This window comes from Nyctereutes procyonoides, unplaced genomic scaffold (genome assembly GCF_905146905.1).
Source record: "Nyctereutes procyonoides isolate TBG_1078 unplaced genomic scaffold, NYPRO_anot_genome, whole genome shotgun sequence".
NCBI classification, from domain to species: Eukaryota; Metazoa; Chordata; class Mammalia; order Carnivora; family Canidae; genus Nyctereutes; species Nyctereutes procyonoides.
The window spans coordinates 2,903,369-2,926,526 of NW_026575125.1; the positions used below are offsets into that span (position 1 = coordinate 2,903,369).

The 23,158-nt window shown below is 41.4% G+C and overlaps 1 protein-coding gene across 1 annotated transcript; it reads left to right on the plus strand.

Moving 5' to 3' along the window:
• The first annotated feature begins 15,232 nt into the window (after positions 1 to 15,232).
• LOC129518879 (odorant-binding protein-like) lies at positions 15,233 to 22,283 on the plus strand. Its single transcript, XM_055339149.1, has 7 exons — positions 15,233 to 15,368; positions 15,851 to 15,990; positions 19,203 to 19,273; positions 19,772 to 19,882; positions 20,717 to 20,818; positions 21,236 to 21,288; positions 22,095 to 22,283. Exons 1-6 carry the CDS (start codon positions 15,291 to 15,293, stop codon positions 21,256 to 21,258), a joined length of 525 nt encoding a protein of 174 aa, XP_055195124.1. The 5' UTR covers positions 15,233 to 15,290; the 3' UTR covers positions 21,259 to 21,288; positions 22,095 to 22,283.
• Positions 22,284 to 23,158: the final 875 nt, after the last annotated feature.

Consider the following 23,158-nt stretch of genomic DNA (forward strand, 5'->3'; position numbering starts at 1 on the left):
ATGAGGAGCAAGTTCATTCAATGTTGACTAAACTGACCATGGTAAGAGTTTCCTAAAAGACTCGTGTTTTATCGACTGATTCCCTGGTTTTATTAAAAGGTGTTAATGACAAGGTTAGGCCTCTTTTCTCCAAGCTAAACACTTTCCTACATGCTTTCCATAGATACATAATTACCTGATGTTCATTATAAGCTCAGAGGGACTGACATGCTCAGGAGACTGCACACCTTGGTACCTAAAAAAACGCCACGGTGGTGTCACCCCCAGCTCAGGCACTTCAGTGACTTGGAAAGAGAGGGCGACCAGATGTCTGCATATTTGCATCTTTGCATTGGTATTTATGTGTTTGCATGTGCCAATGCCCACATTTATATCTCCCCATCCTTCCCCAAGGAATAGGGAGCAGTTGTGCTGGGGCAGGAAGGTCATTTCCCTGAAACTGATCCAAGAAAAAGTGAAGGTGATGTTTGGTTTTTCCAAGACTGACTGAGAAATGTATACACGTGACAGGAGATATGCAGGCTTGAGCCAAACAAGACTAGAGGCGGAGGAGCTTCTAAATGTCGTTTCTAGGGATAAATGAAAGAGGAGCAACAGGTCCCGGGTCTGAGACATCCTTGGGATACATCGCTGCCAATCAGGATGTTTATGTTCAGTGTTTCACAATGATCTCATGTGAAGATGACAAACAGTCAAACATTGCCACATCCATAGACATATAGTATATAAAGGGATGAAAACTCAGAATCTCGTCAACAGGTAACCCAACTCTGAGCTTCTGCAGAGGAGGAATCGAGAGGTGCCGGAGATATGAAGATCCTACTGTTGTGTCTTGCACTCGTTTTGGCTTGTGATGCCCAGCTACCCCTTCCTAATGTACTGACACAGGTACTGTGAACACGCTGACCTGATAAGGTGGTCTTCATGTGTGTGTACGTGTGTCTGGTTTCTGTGGGGAGGGGAGTTTAATATGTATATCCAGATGTATGTACTCCAATGGTAGCCGTCTACTTGAAACTCAGAATGCCTCTGTTAATCGTGTCTTTACATATTTCTACTGGACGTGTTCCCTGTGGTCTGGTAATTGCACATTTCTACATTTCTCCTGTAGTAGAAGAGAGAATGTGCATCAGCCAATGAGCTGTTGGGGTTGAGGCCTTGCAGTTGATAAGAATGGTTATGCTATTTTAGGAATATGTCGATTTGTGGTTTTGCTGTTGGCTTGGGTTTTTCCAGTATTATATAAATTGTGTGTTGTTCAATAAAGTTACTCTATGCTGACGCAAAAGAGAAAGGAGAGCCATGATGGCCGATCTTGGAGAAAATGAAAAGAAACTGAGGAAAGTTACTGATGGGAACTTTGCTTTTAGGTTTCAGGACCATGGAAGACCTGGTACATATCATCCAGCAACCCCGACAAGATTGCGGAGAATGGCACGTTCAGGATTTATATGAGAGGTATCAATGTGGACATACCAAGACTCAAAATATATTTCAATTTTTATGCCAAGTAAGTAAAAATAACATAGACTAAAATTGCCTGTAAATGCTTGGCCCTCAGGGGGCATCTGATTCCAGGTTTGCAGTGAAATGTCAGGAGTGAAAGGGTCTGATGGTCTGAGTTCTTTATCAAGTTAGTACACCTCGTTGTTTAAAGACATGGTTCTCATGCTTCTCTGACTATAGGGTTCCTGACTTTGGCTTTAACACTGTGGACCCTAAAAACTCACAATTGGTAATTTTTAATCATTATTACATCGCTAAATTCACCAGAGCCTTTGTTGCTTCAAGTTATTCATAAAGAGACCACTCTACTGTAGGCATGTATTAAGAACTCAGAAAACTAAGAGAAGATGAGGAAACTTATTTGTTCTTGTTGAGCTTCATTGGTCAAAACACAGCCCGATAGAGATCTGTAAACTAGTATCAACACTATCCATGAGAGTGAAGACGGGGTGGAATGAGAGCAGCCAAAAAAGGGCAACGACTGCATGCGGTGAGTTCAAAGAACACTGGCACAGGGCAGGTGTAGGGTCCTTCTGAAGGTGGACTGGGATGTTCAAACAAAGAAGGAGCAAGGGGACAGATGTTGGCACCCAGATCAGTGGAAAAGGCCTGCAATCAATGAGAAAATTTGAGCACCTGCACACACCTCTCTCTGTGACTCTGTTGAGACATGGAGACACATCCTTGAAATTTATTGCTACACTGAAGGTAACTGTAAGCACATACTTATGACTCCATCTGCAAATACCAATCATTTCATACCAACATCTACGTTTCGTCAGAAGGTCCCACGAAATGTACAATGAAGAGTGATCACTTAATTCAAAGAAATGGAGAGTGAGCAGAAGCACCACATCTTGCAAAAAGTTCCACCGCCCATAAGATTAAAACCCGTATTTACCTTGGAGGTGGAGAGTTAATTCTTACTTTTTACTGTTTGCTGTTATTTGAATCCAGATAGAACTGCCCTGCTGACCGGTGCTAGCTTAGGATTTCAAAAAGGAGGCAGTATAGGGAAACAGGAAAGTTTGAAAATAAGGAGAGAAAGGTGTTCGTCTGTCAGGTTGGGGGAGAAACGGGAACAGGAATAAAAGGGAGGATGATGTTTCTAATGATATATATCAAAAACCAGGCCGTAGAAGAAACGGAATGAAGTCTGTTTCTGAGGACCGAAGTTGTAAAGCTGTAAGTGGGCTCCAAGATGTCACACACAGTAGAGACAGACTGTGAGGAATGAAAAACCGAAAAGGATGAGCATTAAGACATTTGAATAAGAGGGTTATGTTTGGAGGGATGCATGTATAAATGTACACATGTAACTGATGACGTACAAAACATGTAATTTTGTTTAATAATCTGTAATAATTATATACACGCCTGCAGTGGAGCCAGCTTTCCATTAATAATACTCGAAGGCTTCCCAAAGTTAGTGATGGAAGAATCTGCTGTATATGATACATAATGAGTATAAGAACGTGTGCAATGTTAGGCAGTTGTCGAATTGATTATGATAATACATAGGACACTGGGTGTATATGTCATAAATGCAGAAAATCAAATCACACACACATCCTGTCTCAACAGATACATAACGATTGTCTACAATATACAATACTGGTTGTATTATAGTTTATAGGTCATATATACAGATAATCAAATTAAACAGACCCTATCCAACAGGTAAACCAGTTAGGTTTTATTTCTTTGTTTTTTTAAGAACACCGTTATCATCTTTTTTGGTCCTGTTTACATTTTTTGTGTCCGTCTGCATTTAGTGATTTGGCCTGTAGCCTCTGCTTCTGCAAGGATTCCTGAAGCGCAGTGTCCATGTGATTCGGGGCTTGCACGTGAAGGATAGTTCACTCATTTCTCACATACGTGTGCACGTACCGACCTTTTGAGGCAACACGTGAAACATTTCTATTTGCGCAGAAAGCCTGCTTCTTCCCTCTGCATTAACTGCCCACCCATGGCCACGCAGAGGACACCTGACGTGCTTTCGTCCGCTGCTCCAGAACTTCACACAGAGGAATCACACACCCTGCTTTTTCTTTCCTCCTGCTCTCTTTGCTGCCCATGGGGTTTTTAATATTTATCTCCACGGCTCCCCATACACGGTAATTTTTTCCATTGCCAAGTGAAAGTACTCCGTACAGTAACAGTGTGTCCGTGGATACCAAGTGAAAGTACTATACTTCGTACAAAAAACAGTGTGTACGTGGATAATTTTTCCACTTTAGGGTTATTTTGAATCAGTCTGATAGGAATAGCTGTGCAGGAATGTTTGGGTTGACGCGGACTGGCAGTTCTCTTGGGTTGTGTGCAACTGCTGCATCACAGTACAGGGGCACCTTAACCACAGGAAACTCAAGCTGTTTGCTAACTGACAGCGCCTTTTGCATTATCGCCCGTAATAAAGCAGATATTCAATGGCAACACGGTCTTTCTGAACCCTCCTATTGACATTGTCTGTGATTTTATCCAGTCCTGTGAAAGGGAAATGGGATGTCACTGTGGTTTACTTTGCACGTCCCTAAGGACCCTTGCTCGCACCACGGTTTCCTGTGGCCATCTTCTGTGACATATCTGCTCAAGAAATTGCCTCATTTTAGTTGGATTGTGTCCTCTTTTATTATTTGTGCTGTATGCAATCTTCCTATTTTTCCAAATATACGTTTTCGTCATATATACTCACAGAGACATGAAAAATTGTTTCTTATGCATGTGACATATATATAATTGTTGTATGTAACGTACATAAAGTTTCCATATATAACAAATGTGTATCACATAAAATCATCTATTCTTGTCTGTGTCTCTATATCAGACCAGTAGGTAGACAAAGACATCCTTGTGAGGCGATATTTGATCCTGGAAAACCTGTTTCTTTTCTTTCCAATATCACACTGTAATAGGCACCCAGTGATGCCTCATGCAGGGCCTTGTAGGATTGAAACAAAGAAATTGTTAACCACGGAACAAAGTTGGTTTTCATCCATCCACATGAAAATTTTTTGTTTTTAAGGGTTGACGGAGAGTGCGTTGAAAACTCTGTTGAGGGATCGATAGGACGAGACAATCTTATCAATGCTAATTGTAAGTACAAGCGTTTTATCACCAGTGTCTTTTTAAATAACATGTCACTTTCTTTACTCTTACATGACCTTTCCATTTGCCTGAATCATCAATGTTCTCTTGTTTAATTTTCTCCACTTTGTAGACCTTTTAAACCTAGATTTGGACATGGCAAACTTAAGGGAGAGAAACAGGTCTTGGGGAACTAGGCATTGTAACCAGATAATGTAACTAGAGAGAGTTGTCTCAAATTGTAACTAGAAAACATTTTAGCAACACTGGGAGGTGTGAAATGGCTTAGTGCACGTGTGAAATATTTAATTGCATGAAGGCAATGTGCCCCCTATGCTCCTTGATATGATTGTCACGTTCACCGAGCTGTTGAGGGGACGTAGACACCAATACAAGAATGTTGTGACAGTATGCTAACTACACCTTGGGAAAGCCAATCTCAATAAATAACCAATGTGATGTATAAATTTTGTCTAGACTATACATACATATTTTTGTCTCTTACAGATGATGGTGGCAATTATTTCCGATTTACTCATATATCCCCAAACGCTCTCATAGGCTATGATATCAATGTGGATAACAAAGGGAGAATCACAACATTAGCTTCATTGGTTGGTATGTATTACGGCTGACGATTGTCCAAGCCATACAACACATCCACTGTTGGCATTTTCATTGAGAAAGTCAGTACATATACACATTAGTAATTAACCTGCAAAAAATCCCTACGTCTATAGGTGCATTGTGTCAAGGATCCTGGAATTACTCTAAAACGCAAATGTGGAAACAAGGGCTGCTAGCTGTGCGAGCTTTTAAACCACCATACATTAAAAAACAGGTCGCAATTGTTAAAATTGAAAATTAAAAGAAATTGAGTTTGTTAGAAATAGTTTCCTAACAGGTCAACAAATTTCAAGTCTCGACTACACAGTCCCTGAGATGGGTGCTGTGGCCTCTGGGACAGTAGGTGTCAATTTGGAAACAGGCATCTGAGAACTGTGGTTTTAATGAAAAACAAACAAACCAACGAAGCTGTCTCCCATTACCATGGGTGACACGGCTGCTATTGGTCTGGAAGGTGAGAACCGTCCTTGCAGTTGCTTTGGGTCCAGAAGCAACGTGCATGTCAGATCTAGATTCTGAGTCACAGGCCGAGATGCAGTCGATTGGATTTCTTGCTGGATTGGGTCCAAGATTCATGGAGTTCCTACTGCGTCCCTGGAGGCCTGCGGCTGATGCTGGACAGTGCACGGCTGTGCAGTTGGACAGGGTTTCACGGCTCTTATCCACCAAGTCAGGCAGGTGACATTGCCACAAGGGCAGTGGTCATTGTTTGAGACTCCATGAAGGACTAGATTTCCCCATAAGTGATTCTGGTTCTGTATTCAGAAATTCTTAGGGTTTCTAACAGGCATTTTCCACTTTATGCATGCTGATATCCAGGCAGAGGAGCTCATGTTAATGAGGAGGACATTGCAAAGTTCAAGAAGCTAAGTAGCGAAAAGGATATTCCAGAAGAAAATATTATATACTTAGGCGATACTGGTAATGTGACTCCCGATATTTATTTTCTTGAATCTATCCTTCACTCGATACATAGCTCTGCTCAGGAAAAAAAACTCAATTTCACCTTTCTCTTTCATGAATGATCTTGTATAAAACCCACTATTGAAAAGAAGAAATCCGGGGCACCTGCCTGGCTTGGGAGGTGAATCATCCGATTCTTGATTTTAGCTCAGGTCATCACTTCTGGGTTTTGGTTGGAGCTCTGCATCAGATGCCACACTTCTGCCTTGCGCTCTCATCCTCTTCCTCCTTGCTCTCTGTCTAAAATATTTTTGAAAAAATTTAAATTAAAAAATAGAAGAAATTCTTGCAAATATTGGGAAATGGTCGTGATTGGTTCTTCCTTTTTTCACCTTTTGTATTTGTTTTGTTCCCAGACAACTGTCCCAATCATGAATAACAAGAGTGACGCCACCTCCCCCTAAATATTGTAAGTAACAACGACCTGTCATGAGTACTGCTATGTCAACTAACCCGATAGTTATGTCAGAAGAGAATATTTTCCATTACAAGAGCTCATACTGTTTACCTTGAGTCGGTTGAGGTTGCATATCAGATGGTGTGATGGATGTTAAAAAGCAGTTACGGGGTCAGTGCAGCATCATACAGGGTCATGCCAATGATAGTCATTCAGAGAGAAGCAGCAGAGACAGAAGTTGGCAGGGATGACCGAAAAAAGTTGGAGAGCCTCTACCCATGCGGTGTACCACATGCCTTTAAGGCATATTCTCCTGCAGAGGGTGATTTCCTTACAAGGTGATTTTTGAACTTTCTAAAGTCAGGTGAGCCCCAAACCACGATGATGGTATAGCCCCAAAGGGCACCCTGTGTCACTGCTCTTGGGAAGCAATGGAGGATACAAGAGCAAATGGTTAGCTTCCAGGCCACATATAACATCCCGAAGCCACAGAGCTTTTGGAATTGGAAGAGCAGAGTGTGAGTCCATCAAAGAACCTGTAAAATCGTTTTTGATGGGCCACCTCCATGAGCATGCATTCTGAAATTATCCAGGTCCCGGCAGGGATCCTCATCGTGAAAGGTCCCATCCAATGTACATCCACAAAAAATTCTCGTGGTTCTTCCTGTATTGTAGGGATGGAGACTCTGAAGTTTCCTCGGGCCATGTGTGCTGGGTTTACTTGAACCCTTGACATTATACTCCTTGAGGCCCACTGTTGTAGGCTATTATATGGTCAACTCACTTGAACCTTCTGTCCTGTTTCCTTCCCTCTAGCTGTGTCACGTGTCGTCTTCCTCATGGAATCAGGATCAACAGTAGGAAGAAAGCACTCCTTATTTCTGCTTGGCATCATCTCTCTTTCTTCATAAACATGTTTCCTTTTGCCATTTCATCTCTCTGACTACCTTTCTTGCCTATTGGGTGTTACTGTATTTCATATGATTGAATAAATTGACTAAACATGTGTTCTGTATCTGTGCTTTTGTGGAGATAGTCACTTATTTATAAATACCCAAATATCGACTTTCAATATAACTATCCAGGAACGTATGGCTATGATAGGATCAATATCCCATCATGGACAATTTACATTAGGACTAAAGTGCTATAGCGGTGTCATGAAGAGAGGGAGAAAGAGATCTAAACCATCAGGAGAAAGAGGAAATTCTTTTGGATATATTTACTTAAAGGGATGAGGCAGTCTGGTCAAGAAAATGTTCCCTAGATGCATCTAATTCACCACAAGGAAAGGGCATGGGTGCCTGTCACTGAGGTTTATACTGAGACTGTCCTGCACGACATGAGTCATAATCCAGGGGAAATGCCGACTCTCACAACACCATCACCTATGATCCTGATGAGAAGAACTGATATTTCTTGACAATAAGATTGTCAGTCATCCAAGGTGGGGCAGCAGCTGAGACCTGGTCAGCGCCTAGGGTCATGAAGTCAATGTGATGCCTGCTGAGGGCATCTGGGAGGGCCTTCTTAAACAGACTGAGGGCTCAGTTGGGAGGCTGCTAACCTAGTACTTGAGATCTAAGATGTGCCGTTCCATTCAGCTTCCCAGAGCAGTGGACACTGCGATGTGTAAGGAATGGCCATTCCGACTGCAATAGGCAAACTCGTTGATCAGCTATCTGGGACACACAGGTGTGAAGCATTGAAGAGATTAGCAGTCTGGATGCAAAACTTGTTCTGATGGCTGAGCCAGAGTTCAGAGATCTACTCCCAGGGACATAAAATTAGATCTAAACAATTTTTAGTAGAATAAATAGTGTTTTTAGTTACAGAGGCATAGCCTCCAAATGGGCTGCAGTTTACACAGGTCGAAAGCATCAGTAAAGAATATTATCCTGTCTTTTGTTGGAAGTCAGAAACATGCCAAGGGCAATCTTTCATTTGTGCTTCTTGAATAAAAGAGTGTATGCATTTGGAGTTCTGACTCTGGTCACAAGAGTGTTTCTGGAAATGCTGGAGAGTGAAGTAGATCAATCAATCCTCAACCTTGTGGGCATGTTGAAAAGTGAGCCCCGGCAATAATGTTTTTTAAAAACTGTGAACTATAACACACATATCCATATACCATCGTGTGTGTGCATGTACATACAATACATATGCATAAATATTACGTGTAAAAATTCCACATAATTACAGAAATCTGGTAAGAATAGAAGCCAGAATCTGTGGTTTTTTTTTTTATTTTTTTGACCTAGCTTCTTTCACTTTTTCATGAAGGTATGTGTGTGAGACTAATATTAAAAAGGAATGGGGAGTTGTCACCACGGATGGTATAGAAATGAATAATCACAGAAAACTATTAACAAAACGATGGCAACCAAGTTAACACCTTTAATGAAATGGGTACATTTCCTGAAGACACGTTACCAATGTTGACATAAGAGGAAGAAGAGTCCTCCCCTAGTCCTTCATCTACTAGAGAAACTGGATTTGCCACCATAATCGTTTCCATAAGGAAGCTGCTGGTCCAGACATTTTCAGCGTGGAAATAGGTATAAAAATAAGAGATATTAAAACTCATGGTCTTTTGTCAGTTCACTAGGAACTCCTATGGGAACCTGCATTCTGGGACATAATTTTGATGAGTGTTGCCATGGAATAAGTAGTCAAGGGGATGAGTGAAATTAACATTTTAAGAAGAATTTGGACTAAGAATTGAGAGGTTAAATCTCAAAATAAATGCTCATGTTTGAACTGGTCCATCTGTAGAAATGAGGATATCGGTAAATGAAAGCAGAGCATAACACAGCAGTGCAGAAAGCAAGGGCTGAAAGAAATAATAATGCTGTGGGTAAGCTGGAGGTGTGACTGTTGCATTCATAAGCACCAGACCTGTGCACGGTGTTTGGAGATATAGTTTATTTCTCTCTGTGTCTGTCATTCTATCACTACCCACAGCTGATCAATGAACAAAGCAGGGGCTGGGATGTCCATCCTCTCTGCCCCATACAGTTGAAACTCTGTGCAGTTTCTGAGTCCCACAGAACTTACCTACCAGCAGCCTACTAAGGACCAGAAGCCTTACCAGGAACATACACAGCTGAGCAACACATAATGTGTCTATGTCTCACGTACTACATTCTTGCAACAAAGTAATCAGGGAAACGAAGATGTGATTAAGAAAAGCATCAGGAGAATACACTGAGCGTATCACACAAAATCCATCTGTATGTGGATCCTTGCACTTCAAACCCATGTTGTTCCAAGGTCAAGGTATTTCTATTTACTTTCTTGTTAATCAGGGCAACCTGGCTTCCCACAAGCTGAGGCCTTAGCTTAGAGTGAGGACTTCAGGATCTACAGCAGCAGCACCATTAGTGGTAGAGGCAGGGAGCCGCTCTGAGGAGCAGAGGACAAACAAAGGGAGAGCGTGATTATGAAAGGAGTAGAGTGGCGATCCTCGATGTGGAAGGGGCTCTCCAGTCGGTCACCAGGGGCTGCCTGGAAACAGTTAGGGGTGCCACAATAGGAGCATGGGTTGTGGGATCTCCAGGGTAGAGACCAGGGATGCCTAACATGTTACAGGATACAGGACAGCATCCCGGTAAGAAAGAGTTATCCTATCCAAGGTACTGAGGAGCGCTGAGGTTGCGAATCTCCAATAAATGCACCAAAGAGCATGCAGACATTGAATGAGTATAAGTATTAAAACACCTCCTAATTTCAGCACTTACAATGCACAGGATCCGCTGCAGTTCCTCAAGTGTTAAGCAATACACAGGGATTAAAAACGTTGTTTGTGTGTTGTTATGAGGATTAATTGGATGGGCCAAAGGCACAAAGGTGTGGCAAGGAGGAAAGAAAAGGATATTTACAGGGTGGATGATATACACATGATCTATTGCAATGAGTGCATGTGGTCAGACCATGGCATGAGTTCAAATTCATGTCCGTCCTAGTTCTATCCACGACATCTAGCGGTCTGCTCCTAGAACAACATCTACAACATAAGACCAACCTTGGTAAAGAAACTGGATTTTCCAAAAGTTCATTCTGTCACACAAAGCCGACATCAAGTCCAAGTTTAGAATGTTGCAATTGGCAGCATGTGAGAACCAGCCCTGGACCTTGATTTCATACGTTCCTCAGCCACGGGGAAGCATGGAAAGCTGCTTGAAATTATATCAATTGTTTCAAAATCTTCTGTCGCTTATTTGTTCAACATAATCAAATCTGCCTTTACCTAAACAAGCTTCTTAAGTATTCAGTTGTTTTCTTAGATAACGTGTTGTAGAAGTAGGACCTGCTTAGTTGAAACCCTCCACGTTACTAAGAGAATGATTAAAGAGGAGCAAAGCTTTCAAGCCCACTTGAACATCACCTGAGCTTTAGTTGAAGTCAATGAGGGCACCGGGACAGAATTCTACATGCATCCTTTAAACTAACTGCCAATAATATTCAAACACCAATGCTGTAAAAGTCTTGGGCAAATGCCTAAATGTTTTATTTCTATGGAAAGCAACGTACAATGTTGTGTTCTCAGGTTGGTCGGGAAGGTAGTTTTAAAGTATGAATATGCAGCAAGGGGATCTAGTTGGAATATGATGATAGAAATTCGTGTGCAGGGCAGCCCGGGTGGCTCAGCGGTTTAGTGCTGCCTTCAGCCCAGGGCATGATCCTGGATACCCAGGATGGAGTCCCACGTTGGGCTCCCTACATGAAGCCTGCTTCTCCCTCTGCCTTTGTCTCTGCCTGTGTTTCTGTGTCTCTCATGAATAAATGAATAAAATCTTAAAAAAAAAAGAAATTCGTGTGCGATGCTGTTCAACCGCCTCAATGGTACCTCTCTTGTTGTTTCTTTTTACTAAGAGATGGTATGTTTTGGTTGTGTATGGCTTCCTGACATTAAAATGGTTTATTTAGATGTAAGTTTAGACATTGGTTTCAATAATAGCTGTAGTAGACAGTGGGGTTGCACAATTCTTGCCAATTTCACTATGAGACCTCATGAGGAGCTAGGAGAGGGCTGGAGCCCACCCCCTGTCATATGCGTACAATCATGCAACGAGGAACTTTGCTCTCATTAAGCAACTGCTTAGCTTGAGGGCAAGTCCTGCTCAAATTTAGGTGGGTTTGGAACAGTGTAAATCTGCATCAGCTGAAGAAGAGGAAGATGTTTTAAAAAGTTTCACTACTTAACTACTGGTGTGGGGGTCAATCAACTGAGGAATACGCGGGCTGCAGAAGCCATATTTTCCGATGGGGCAATATCACTAGAATGCAATAATTTATCACTTATGATCGACAACCAAACACAGGACCTTTCACATTTGTCTGAAAGGATAAATGACATAAGAACCTGGCTATCAAACCACGAACAAGGAGCATATGATGAAAATAACAAAATCCTGATGAAAGAATTCAATGAAGCCCCAAAGAAAAGGAGAGTCCTCTCATGTTCAGTGGACTGGAAGACTCAAAATAGTAGAGCTATTTCCTCGTCAAACGGCTGTTTAGATTCCACACAAGTAGACTTCTGTGGAATTGCCAGCAGTGACTTTGGCTCATCGAGACAAGTTTATCTTACACTTGATAGAGGAAGCCAAAGATCTAGACTAGATAGAGAGCAATGCTGAAAAGGAAGGATGAAGTTGGAGGACTCACGCGACCTATGCTTAGACTTCTCTGTAAAGCTACACCAAGTAATAGAATATGCTATTGTGGTAAATAGGCCTACACGTCAATGGATAGAAGAGGAAATCTAACAATATGCTCACAGAAATATACCCAAGTGTTACAGAGAAAGCGATTAAAAGAAAAAATAACAGACTTTTCAACAAATTCAGGTAGAGGGATTGGAGAGAAACATTACATCTGAACGCAAACCTTACACCTTATGGAAAAGTCAAGTCAGTTTCATCATCTTTACGAGTTTTGAATTTGCATGCAGTACATCTGAAACTAATATTACATGTGAACTGTGTTTCACCTAAATTGTTTTTTAGGGTAAAACACAATAAACTCAATATAGATCATAAATATGGTAGTCAAGCAAAATTACATCACATTTTTTAAAAGATTTTATTTATTTATTCACAAAGACAGAGAGAGAGAGAGAGGCAGAAACACAGGCAGAGGGAGAAGCAGGCTCCATGCCTGGAGCCTGACGTGGGACTTGATCCTCGGACCCCAGGATCACGCCTGGGCCATAGGCAGGCACTAAACCGCCGAGTCACCCAGGGATCCCCTGTATCACTTTTTATAAGGAAATGTGGAAAAAAATCTTAGGACCGAAGTCATTCAAAGAGTTTGCAGAATTAACACCAAAAAATGACAATTTAAAATACATTCCTCAAATGATCAAGCAAAAAAAAAAATGTACTATAAGCAACAGGCTTTAGAAAATATTTGCCCATCCCACAAGTGACAAAGACGTGTATCCTGAGCGTGTAAAGAATTCTCTAAATACAACAATACGTAAACAACCAAGAAAACGCAATCAGAAAGGGGGCAAAATACTCCAATATACATTTCATCAATACAAATGCTGTAGGAGATAGGCCAATCACCCCTACACACCTATTAGAATGACTAAAACAACAAATACCGATAACACTTAAACCTGGTGAACAAGCATCATTCCGGGTAGAAAACTAAACTGAAACAGCCACTCTGAAGATTAATCTAGCAGTTTCTGGGTATTTAAGCCAAAACATATTATATATTCTAGCAATCGTACTCTTGTAAGTTTGTCCCCTTAAGGGGAAAAGGGGACACTTAAGTTTACACGTAAGAAAGTGCAATCTTGCCATTTGCAACAGTGTGGATGGAGGGAAAGGGTATTACACGAAGTGAAATAAGTCAGAGAAAGACACATATCATACAGTTTCATTTTATTTTTTAAATTTATTATTAATTAATTGATTGATTTTTATTGGAGTTCAATTGGTCAACATATAGCATATCACCCAGTGCTCATCTCAAGTGCCCCCCTCAGTGCCTGTCACCCAGTCACCACAACCGCCAGCAAACCTCCCTTTCCATTACCCCTTGTTTTCTTCCCAGAATCTAAAATAGAAATGTATGAACAAACAAACCCAAAGCAAGAAAAGGCCCATAAACACAGAGACCAAACTGGTTGTTGCCTGAGAGGAGGGGTTGGGGGATGTGCAAAACGGGAGAAGAGAAGTGGGAGGCACAGGCTTCCAGTTATGGCATGAACACATTCAAGGGCGAACACGTGTCATGTCAGGATAACCCACGTGTAGGATTTCATAAGTTGAGGAAATAAATTTTTTAAAATAATAGTACAAGGAAGTATCTTCTTTTAGTCTCTGTTTCAGTATAACATGACTTAGGGTATCTTTGTAATACCAGAATTTAATCTAAGGGCACCTGGGTGGCTCAGTGATTGACCATCTGCCCTTGGTTCAGGGCGTGATCCCAGGGTCCTGGGAGAAAGTCCTGCATCGGGCTCGCAGAAGGGGCCTGCTTCTCCCTCTACTTATTTCTCTACCTCTGTGTCTCACATGAATAAATAAAAACATAATCTCGAAAAAGTAATCTAAATACTTTTAGTAGGTTTTATGGCTTATGGTTTTAAAGTGAGAGAAATGTCTCTAAAGAAGCCCAAAGTTGCACATGTGGGTTCCTCTAAGATTTATTATCATTTTGTTTTTTGTCCTTAGCTCTTCCAATCACCTTGAAGATACTTGGGGGCATAATTTGAGCTAGAATCTACTTTTAAAAATATCCTATTCCATGACTGACCAATTCTTACCCCACGGCCCACTCATCCTATTCCATAATTGACCAAATGTGAGCAGAGGATTGCAAGATCCATGTTGTTTTCTTATTTTATTTTATTTTTTTGTTATTTCAATTTAATAGCCTGTAAGGATGAGGGGCAAGTTCGTTCAATGTTGACTAAACTGACCATGGTAAGAGTTTCCTAAAAGACTCATGTTTTATCGACCGATTCCCTGGTTTTATTAAAAGGTGTTAAGGACAAGGTAAGACCTCTTTTCTCCAAGCTAACACTTTCCTACATGCTTTCCATAGATACATAATTACCTGATGTTCATTATAAGCTCAGAGGGTAGACATGCTCAGGAGACTGCACACCTTGGTCACTAAAAACAACACCACAGTGGTGTCACCCCCAGCTCACGCACTTCAGTGACTTGGAAAGAGAGGGAGACCAGATGTCCGCATATTTGCATCTTTGCATCTGCATTTATGTGTTTGCGTGTGCCAATGCCCACATGTAGATCTCCCCATCCTTCCCCAAGGAATAGGGAGCAGTTGTGCTGGGGCAGGAAGGTCATCTCCCAGAAACTCATTCAGGAAAAAGTGACGGTGATGTTTGGTTTTTCCAAGACTGACTGAGAAATGTATCCACATGACAGGAGATATGCAGGCTTGAGCCAAACAAGACTAGAGGCGGAGGAGATTCTAATGTCGTTTCTAGAGATACAGGAAAGATGTACAATATGTCCCGGGTCTGAGACATCCTTGGGATACATCGCTGCCAACCAGGATGTTTATGTTCAGTGTTTCACAATGATCTCATGTGAAGATGACAAACAGTCAAACATTGCCACATCCATAGACATATAGTATATAAAGGGATGAAAACTCAGAATCTCGTCAACAGGTAACCCAACTCTGAGCTTCTGCAGAGGAGGAATCGAGAGGTGCCGGAGATATGAAGATCCTACTGTTGTGTCTTGCACTCGTTTTGGCTTGTGATGCCCAGCTACCCCTTCCTAATGTACTGACACAGGTACTGTGAACACGCTGACCTGATAAGGTGGTCTTCATGTGTGTGTACGTGTGTCTGGTTTCTGTGGGGAGGGGAGTTTAATATGTATATCCAGATGTATGTACTCCAATGGTAGCCGTCTACTTGAAACTCAGAATGCCTCTGTTAATCGTGTCTTTACATATTTCTACTGGACGTGTTCCCTGTGGTCTGGTAATTGCACATTTCTACATTTCTCCTGTAGTAGAAGAGAGAATGTGCATCAGCCAATGAGCTGTTGGGGTTGAGGCCTTGCAGTTGATAAGAATGGTTATGCTATTTTAGGAATATGTCGATTTGTGGTTTTGCTGTTGGCTTGGGTTTTTCCAGTATTATATAAATTGTGTGTTGTTCAATAAAGTTACTCTATGCTGACGCAAAAGAGAAAGGAGAGCCATGATGGCCGATCTTGGAGAAAATGAAAAGAAACTGAGGAAAGTTACTGATGGGAACTTTGCTTTTAGGTTTCAGGACCATGGAAGACCTGGTACATATCATCCAGCAACCCCGACAAGATTGCGGAGAATGGCACGTTCAGGATTTATATGAGAGGTATCAATGTGGACATACCAAGACTCAAAATATATTTCAATTTTTATGCCAAGTAAGTAAAAATAACATAGACTAAAATTGCCTGTAAATGCTTGGCCCTCAGGGGGCATCTGATTCCAGGTTTGCAGTGAAATGTCAGGAGTGAAAGGGTCTGATGGTCTGAGTTCTTTATAAAGTTAGTACACCTCGTTGTTTAAAGACATGGTTCTCATGCTTCTCTGACTATAGGGTTCCTGACTTTGGCTTTAACACTGTGGACCCTAAAAACTCACAATTGGTAATTTTTAATCATTATTACATCGCTAAATTCACCAGAGCCTTTGTTGCTTCAAGTTATTCATAAAGAGACCACTCTACTGTAGGCATGTATTAAGAACTCAGAAAACTAAGAGAAGATGAGGAAACTTATTTGTTCTTGTTGAGCTTCATTGGTCAAAACACAGCCCGATAGAGATCTGTAAACTAGTATCAACACTATCCATGAGAGTGAAGACGGGGTGGAATGAGAGCAGCCAAAAAAGGGCAACGACTGCATGCGGTGAGTTCAAAGAACACTGGCACAGGGCAGGTGTAGGGTCCTTCTGAAGGTGGACTGGGATGTTCAAACAAAGAAGGAGCAAGGGGACAGATGTTGGCACCCAGATCAGTGGAAAAGGCCTGCAATCAATGAGAAAATTTGAGCACCTGCACACACCTCTCTCTGTGACTCTGTTGAGACATGGACACACATCCTTGAAATTTATTGCTACATTGGAGGTAACTGTAAGCACATACTTTGATGACTCCATCTGCAAATACCAATCATTTCATACCAACATCTAAGTTTCGTCAGAAGGTCCCACGAAATGTACAATGAAGAGTGATCACTTAATTCAAAGAAATGGAGAGTGAGCAGAAGCACCACATCTTGCAAAAAGTTCCACCGCCCATAAGATTAAAACCCGTATTTACCTTGGAGGTGGAGAGTTAATTCTTACTTTTTACTGTTTGCTGTCCTTTGAATCCAGATAGAACTGCCCTGCTGACCGGTGCTAGCTTAGGATTTCAAAAAGGAGGCAGTATAGGGAAACAGGAAAGTTTGAAAATAAGGAGAGAAAGGTGTTCGTCTGTCAGGTTGGGGGAGAAACGGGAACAGGAATAAAAGGGAGGATGATGTTTCTAATGATATATATCAAAAACCAGGCCGTAGAAGAAACGGAATGAAGTCTGTTTCTGAGGACCGAAGTTGTAAAGCTGTAAGTGGGCTCCAAGATGTCACACACAGTAGAGACAGACTGTGAGGAATGAAAAACCGAAAAGGATGAGCATTAAGACATTTAAATAAGAGGGTTATGTTTGGAGGGATGCATGTATAAATGTACACATGTAACTGATGACGTACAAAACATGTAATTATCATGTATAATAATCTGTAATAATTATATACACGCCTGCAGTAGAGCCAGCATTCCATTAATTATACCTTAAGGCTTCCCAAAGTTAGTAATGGATAAATCTGCTATATAAAATATATAATGATTACAATAACGTGTGCAATGTTAGGCAGTTGTCGAATTGATTATGATAATACATAGGACACTGGGTGTATATGTCATAAATGCAGAAAATCAAATCACACACACATCCTGTCTCCACAGATACATAAACGATTGTCTACAATATACAATACTGGTTGTATTATAGGTTATAGGTCATATATACAGATAATCAAATTAAGCAGACCCTATTCCAAAAGATAAATCTGTTAGGTTTTCTCCCTTCCCTTCCCTTCCCTTCCCTTCCCTTCCCTTCCCTTCCCTTCCCTTCCCTTCCCTTCCCTTCCCTTCCCTTCCCTTCCCTTCCCTTCCCTTCCCTTCCCTCCCTTCCCTTCCCTTCCCTTCCCTTCTTTTCTTTCTCTTTCTTTCTTTCTTTCTTTCTTTCTTTCTTTCTTTCTTTCTTTCTCTTTCTCAAACACCTTATCATCTTTTTTGGTCCTGTTTACATTTTTTGTGTCCGTCTGCATTTAGTGACTTGGCCTGTAGCCTCTGCTTCTGCAAGGTTTCCTGAAGCGCAGTGTCCATGTGATTCGGGGCTTGCACGTGAAGGATAGTTCACTCATTTCTCACATACGTGTGCACGTACCGACCTTTTGAGGCAACACGTGAAACATTTCTATTTGCGCAGAAAGCCTGCTTCTTCCCTCTGCATTAACTGCCCACCCATGGCCACGCAGAGGACACCTGACGTGCTTTCGTCCGCTGCTCCAGAACTTCACACAGAGGAATCACACACCCTGCTTTTTCTTTCCTCCTGCTCTCTTTGCTGCCCATGGGGTTTTTAATATTTATCTCCACGGCTCCCCATACACGGTAATTTTTTCCATTGCCAAGTGAAAGTACTCCGTACAGTAACAGTTGTGTCCGTGGATACCAAGTGAAAGTACTTGTACTTCGTAGAAAAAAGTGTATACGTGGATAATTTTTCCACTTTAGGGTTATTTTGAATCAGTCTGATAGGAATAGCTGTGCAGGAATGTTTGGGTTGACGCGGATTGGCAGTTCTCTTGGGTTGTGTGCAACTGCTGCATCACAGTACAGGGGCACCTTAACCACAGGAAACTCAAGCTGTTTGCTAACTGACAGCGCCTTTTGCATTATTGCCCGTAATAAAGCAGATATTCAATGGCAACACGGTCTTTCTGAACCCTCCTATTGACTTGTCTGTGATTTTATCCAGTCCTGTGAAAGGGAAATGGGATGTCACTGTGGTTTACTTTGCACGTCCCTAAGGACCCTTGCTCGCACCACGGTTTCCTGTGGCCATCTTCTGTGACATATCTGCTCAAGAAATTGCCTCATTTTAGTTGGATTTAGTTGGATTGTGTCCTCTTTTATTATTTGTGCTGTATGCAATCTTCCTATTTTTCCAAATATACGTTTTCGTCATATATACTCAAGAGACATGAAAAATTGTTTCTTATGCATGTGACATATATATAATTGTTGTATGTAACGTACATAAAGTTTCCATATATAACAAATGTGTATCACATAAAATCATCTATTCTTGTCTGTGTCTCTATATCAGACCAGTAGGTAGACAAAGACATCCTTGTGAGGCGATATTTGATCCTGGAAAACCTGTTTCTTTTCTTTCCAATATCACACTGTAATAGGCACCCAGTGATGCCTCATGCAGGGCCTTGTAGGATTGAAACAAAGAAAATGTTAACCACGGAACAAAGTTGGTTTTCATCCATCCACTTGAAGATTTTTTGTTTTTAAGGGTTGATGGAGAGTGCGTTGAAAACACTGTTGGGGCATCAATAGGACGAGACAATCTTATCAATGCTGATTGTAAGTACAAGCGTTTTATCACCAGTGTCTTTTTAAATAACATGTCACTTTCTTTACTCTTACATGACCTTCCCATTTGCCTGAATCATCAATGTTCTCTTGTTTAATTTTCTCCACTTTGTAGACCTTTTAAACCTAGATTTGGACATGGCAAACTTAAGGGAGAGAAACAGGTCTTGGGGAACTAGGCATTGTAACCAGGTAATGTAACTAGAGAGAGTTGTCTCAAATTGTAACTATAAAACATTTTAGCAACACTGGGAGGTGTGAAATGGCTTAGTGCACGTGTGAAATATTTAATTGCACGAAGGCAATGTGCCCCCTATGCTCCTTGATATGATTGTCACGTTCACCGAGTTGTTGAGGGGACGTAGACACCAATACAAGAATGTTGTGACAGTATGCTAACTACACCTTGGGAAAGCCAATCTCAATAAATAACCAATGTGATGTATAAATTTTGTCTAGACTATACATACATATTTTTGTCTCTTACAGATAATGGTAGCAATTATTTCCGAATTATTGATATGACCCCAAACGCTCTCATAGGCTATGATGTCAATGTGGATAGCAAAGGGAAAATCACAAAACTGGCTTCATTGATGGGTATGTATTATGGCTGACAATTGTCGTGGCCATACAACACATCCCCTGTTGGCATTTCATTGAGAAAGTCAGTACATATGCACATTACTAATTAATCTGCAAAAAAACCTAAGTCTATAGGTGCATTGTGTCAAGGATCCTGGAATTATTCTAAAACACAAATGTGGAAACAAGGGCTGCTAGCTGTGGGAGCTGTGAGAGCTATTAAACCACCATACATTTAAAAACAAGTCGCAATTGTTAAAATTGAAAATTAAAAGAAATTGAGTTTGTTAGAAATAGTTTCCTAACAGGTCAACAAATTTCAAGTCTCGACTACACAGTCCCTGAGATGGGTGCTGTGGCCTCTGGGACAGTAGGTGTCAATTTGGAAACAGGCATCTGAGAACTGTGGTTTTAATGAAAAACAAACAAACCAGCGAAGCTGTCTCCCATTACCATGGGTGACACGGCTGCTATTGGTCTGGAAGGTGAGAACCGTCCTTGCAGTTGCTTTGGGTCCAGAAGCAAAGTGCATGTCAGATCTAGATTCTGAAGCACAGGGCGAGATGCAGTCGATTGGATTTCTTGCTGGATTGGGTCCAAGATTCATGGAGTTCCTACTGCGTCCCTGGAGACCTGCTGCTGATGCTGGACAGTCATGGACGTACAGTTGGACACGGTTTCACGGCTCTTACCCACCAAGTCAGGCAGGTGACATTGCCACAAGGGCAGTGGTCATTGTTTGAGACTCCATGAAGGACTAGATTTCCCCATAAGTGATTCTCATTCTGTATTCAGAAATTCTTGGTGTTTCTAACGGGCATTTTCCACTTTATGCATGCTGATATCCAGGCAGAGGAGCTCATGTTAATGAGGAGGACATTGCAAAGTTCAAGAAGCTAAGTAGTGAAAAGGATATTCCAGAAGAAAATATTATATATGTAGGCGATACTGGTAATGTGACTCCCGATATTTATTTTCTTGAATCTATCCTTCACTCGATACATAGCTCTGCTCAGGAAAAAAAAAAAAAAAAAAAAACAACAACTCAATTTCACCTTTCTCTTTCATGAATGATCTTGTATAAAACCTACTACTGAATAGAAGAAATCACGGGGCGCCTGGGGGCTTGGGAGGTGAAGCATCTGATTCTTGATTATGGCTCAGGTCATCACTTCTGGTTTGTGGGTTGGAGCTCTGCATCAGATGCCACACTTCTGCCTTGCGCTCTCATCCTCTTCCTCCTTGCTCTCTCTCTAAAATATTTTTGAAATACCTTAAATTAAAAAATAGAAGATTTCTTACAAACATTGGGAAATGGTCGTGATTGGTTCTTCCTTTTTTCACCTTTTGTATTCGTTTTGTTCCCAGACAACTGTCCCAACCATGAATAACAAGAGTGACGCCAACTCCCCCTAAATATTGTAAGTAACAACGACTTGTCATGAGTACTGCTATGTCAACTAACCCGATAGTTATGTCAGAAGAGAATATTTTCCATTAGAAGAGCTCATACTGTTTACCTTGAGTCGGTTGAGGTTGCATATCAGATGGTGTGATGGATGTTAAAAAGCAGTTACGGGGTCAGTGCAGCATCATACAGGGTCATACCAATGATAGTCATTCAGAGAGAAGCAGCGGAGACAGAAGCTGGCAGGGATGACCGAAAAACGTTGGAGAGCCTCTACCCATGCGGTGTACCACATGCCTTTAAAGCATATTCTCCTGCAGAGGGTGATTTCCTTACCAAATGATTTTTGAACGTTCTAAAGTCAGGTGAGCCACAAACCATGATGATGGTATAACCTGAAGGTTGCCTTGTGTCACTGCTCTTGGGAAGCAATGGAGGATACAAGAGCAAATGGTTAGCTTCCAAGCCACATATAATATCTTCAATCCACAGAGCTTTTGGAATTGGAAGAGCAGAGTGTGAGTCCATCAGAGATCCTGTAAAATCATTTTTGATGGGCCACCTCCATGAGCATGCATTCTGAAATTATCCAGGTCCCGGCAGGGATCCTCATCGTGAAAGGTCCCATCCAATGAACATCCACAAAAAAAAATTCTCATGGTTCTTCCTATATTTTAAGGATGGAGACTCTGAAGTTTCCTCGGGCCATGTGTGCTGGGTTAACCTGAACCCGTGACATTGTACTCCTTGAGGCTCACTGTCATAGGCTATTATACAGTCAACTCACTTGAACCTTCTGTCCTGTTTCCTTCCCTCTAGCTGTCGTCTTCCTCATGGAATGAGGATCAACAGTAGGAAGAAAGCACTCCTTATTTCTGCTTGGCATCATCTCTCTTTCTTCATAAACATGTTTCCTTTTGCCATTTCATCTCTCTCACTACCATTCAGATTCTGTTTGGTGTTACTGGATATCATGTGATTAAATAAATTGACTAAACGTGTTCTGTATCCATGATTTTGTGCAGATAGTCACTTATTTATAAATACCCAAATATCCACTTTCAATATAACTAACTATCCAGGAACGTATGGGTATAATAGGATCAATATTCCATCAGGGACAATTTACATTAGGACTAAAGTGCTATAGCGGTGTCATGAAGAGAGGGAGAAAGAGATCTAAACCATCAGGAGAAAGAGGAAATTCTTTTGGATATATTTACTTAAAGGGATGAGGCAATCTGGTCAAGAAAATGTTCCCTAGATGCATCTAATCCACCACAAGGAAAGGGCATGGGTGCCCGTCACTGAGGTTTATACTGAGACTGTCCTGCACGACATGAGTCATAATCCAGGGGAAATGCCGACTCTCACAACACCATCACCTATGATCCTGATGAGAAGAACTGATATTTCTTGACAATAAGATTGTCAGTCATCCAAGGTGGGGCAGCAGCTGAGACCTGGTCAGCGCCTAGGGTCATGAAGTCAATGTGATACTTGCAGAAACAGTCAGACTGAGGGCTCAGTTGGGAGGCTGCTAACCTAGCACATGAGATCTAAGATGTGCCGTTCCATTCAGCTTCCCAGAGCAGTGGACACTGCGATGTGTAAGGAATGGCCATTCTGACTGCAAAAGGCAAACTCGTTGATCAGCTATTTGGGACACACAGGTGTGACGCATTGAAGAGATTAGCAGTCTGGATGCAAAACTTGTTCTGATGGCTGAGCCAGAGTTCAGAGATCTACTCCAGGCCCCAGGAACATAAAATTAAGATATAAACAATTTTTAGTAGAATAAATAGTGTTTTTAGTTACAGAAGCATAGCCTCCAAATGGGCTGCAGTTTACACAGGTCGAAAGCATCAGTAAAGAATATTATC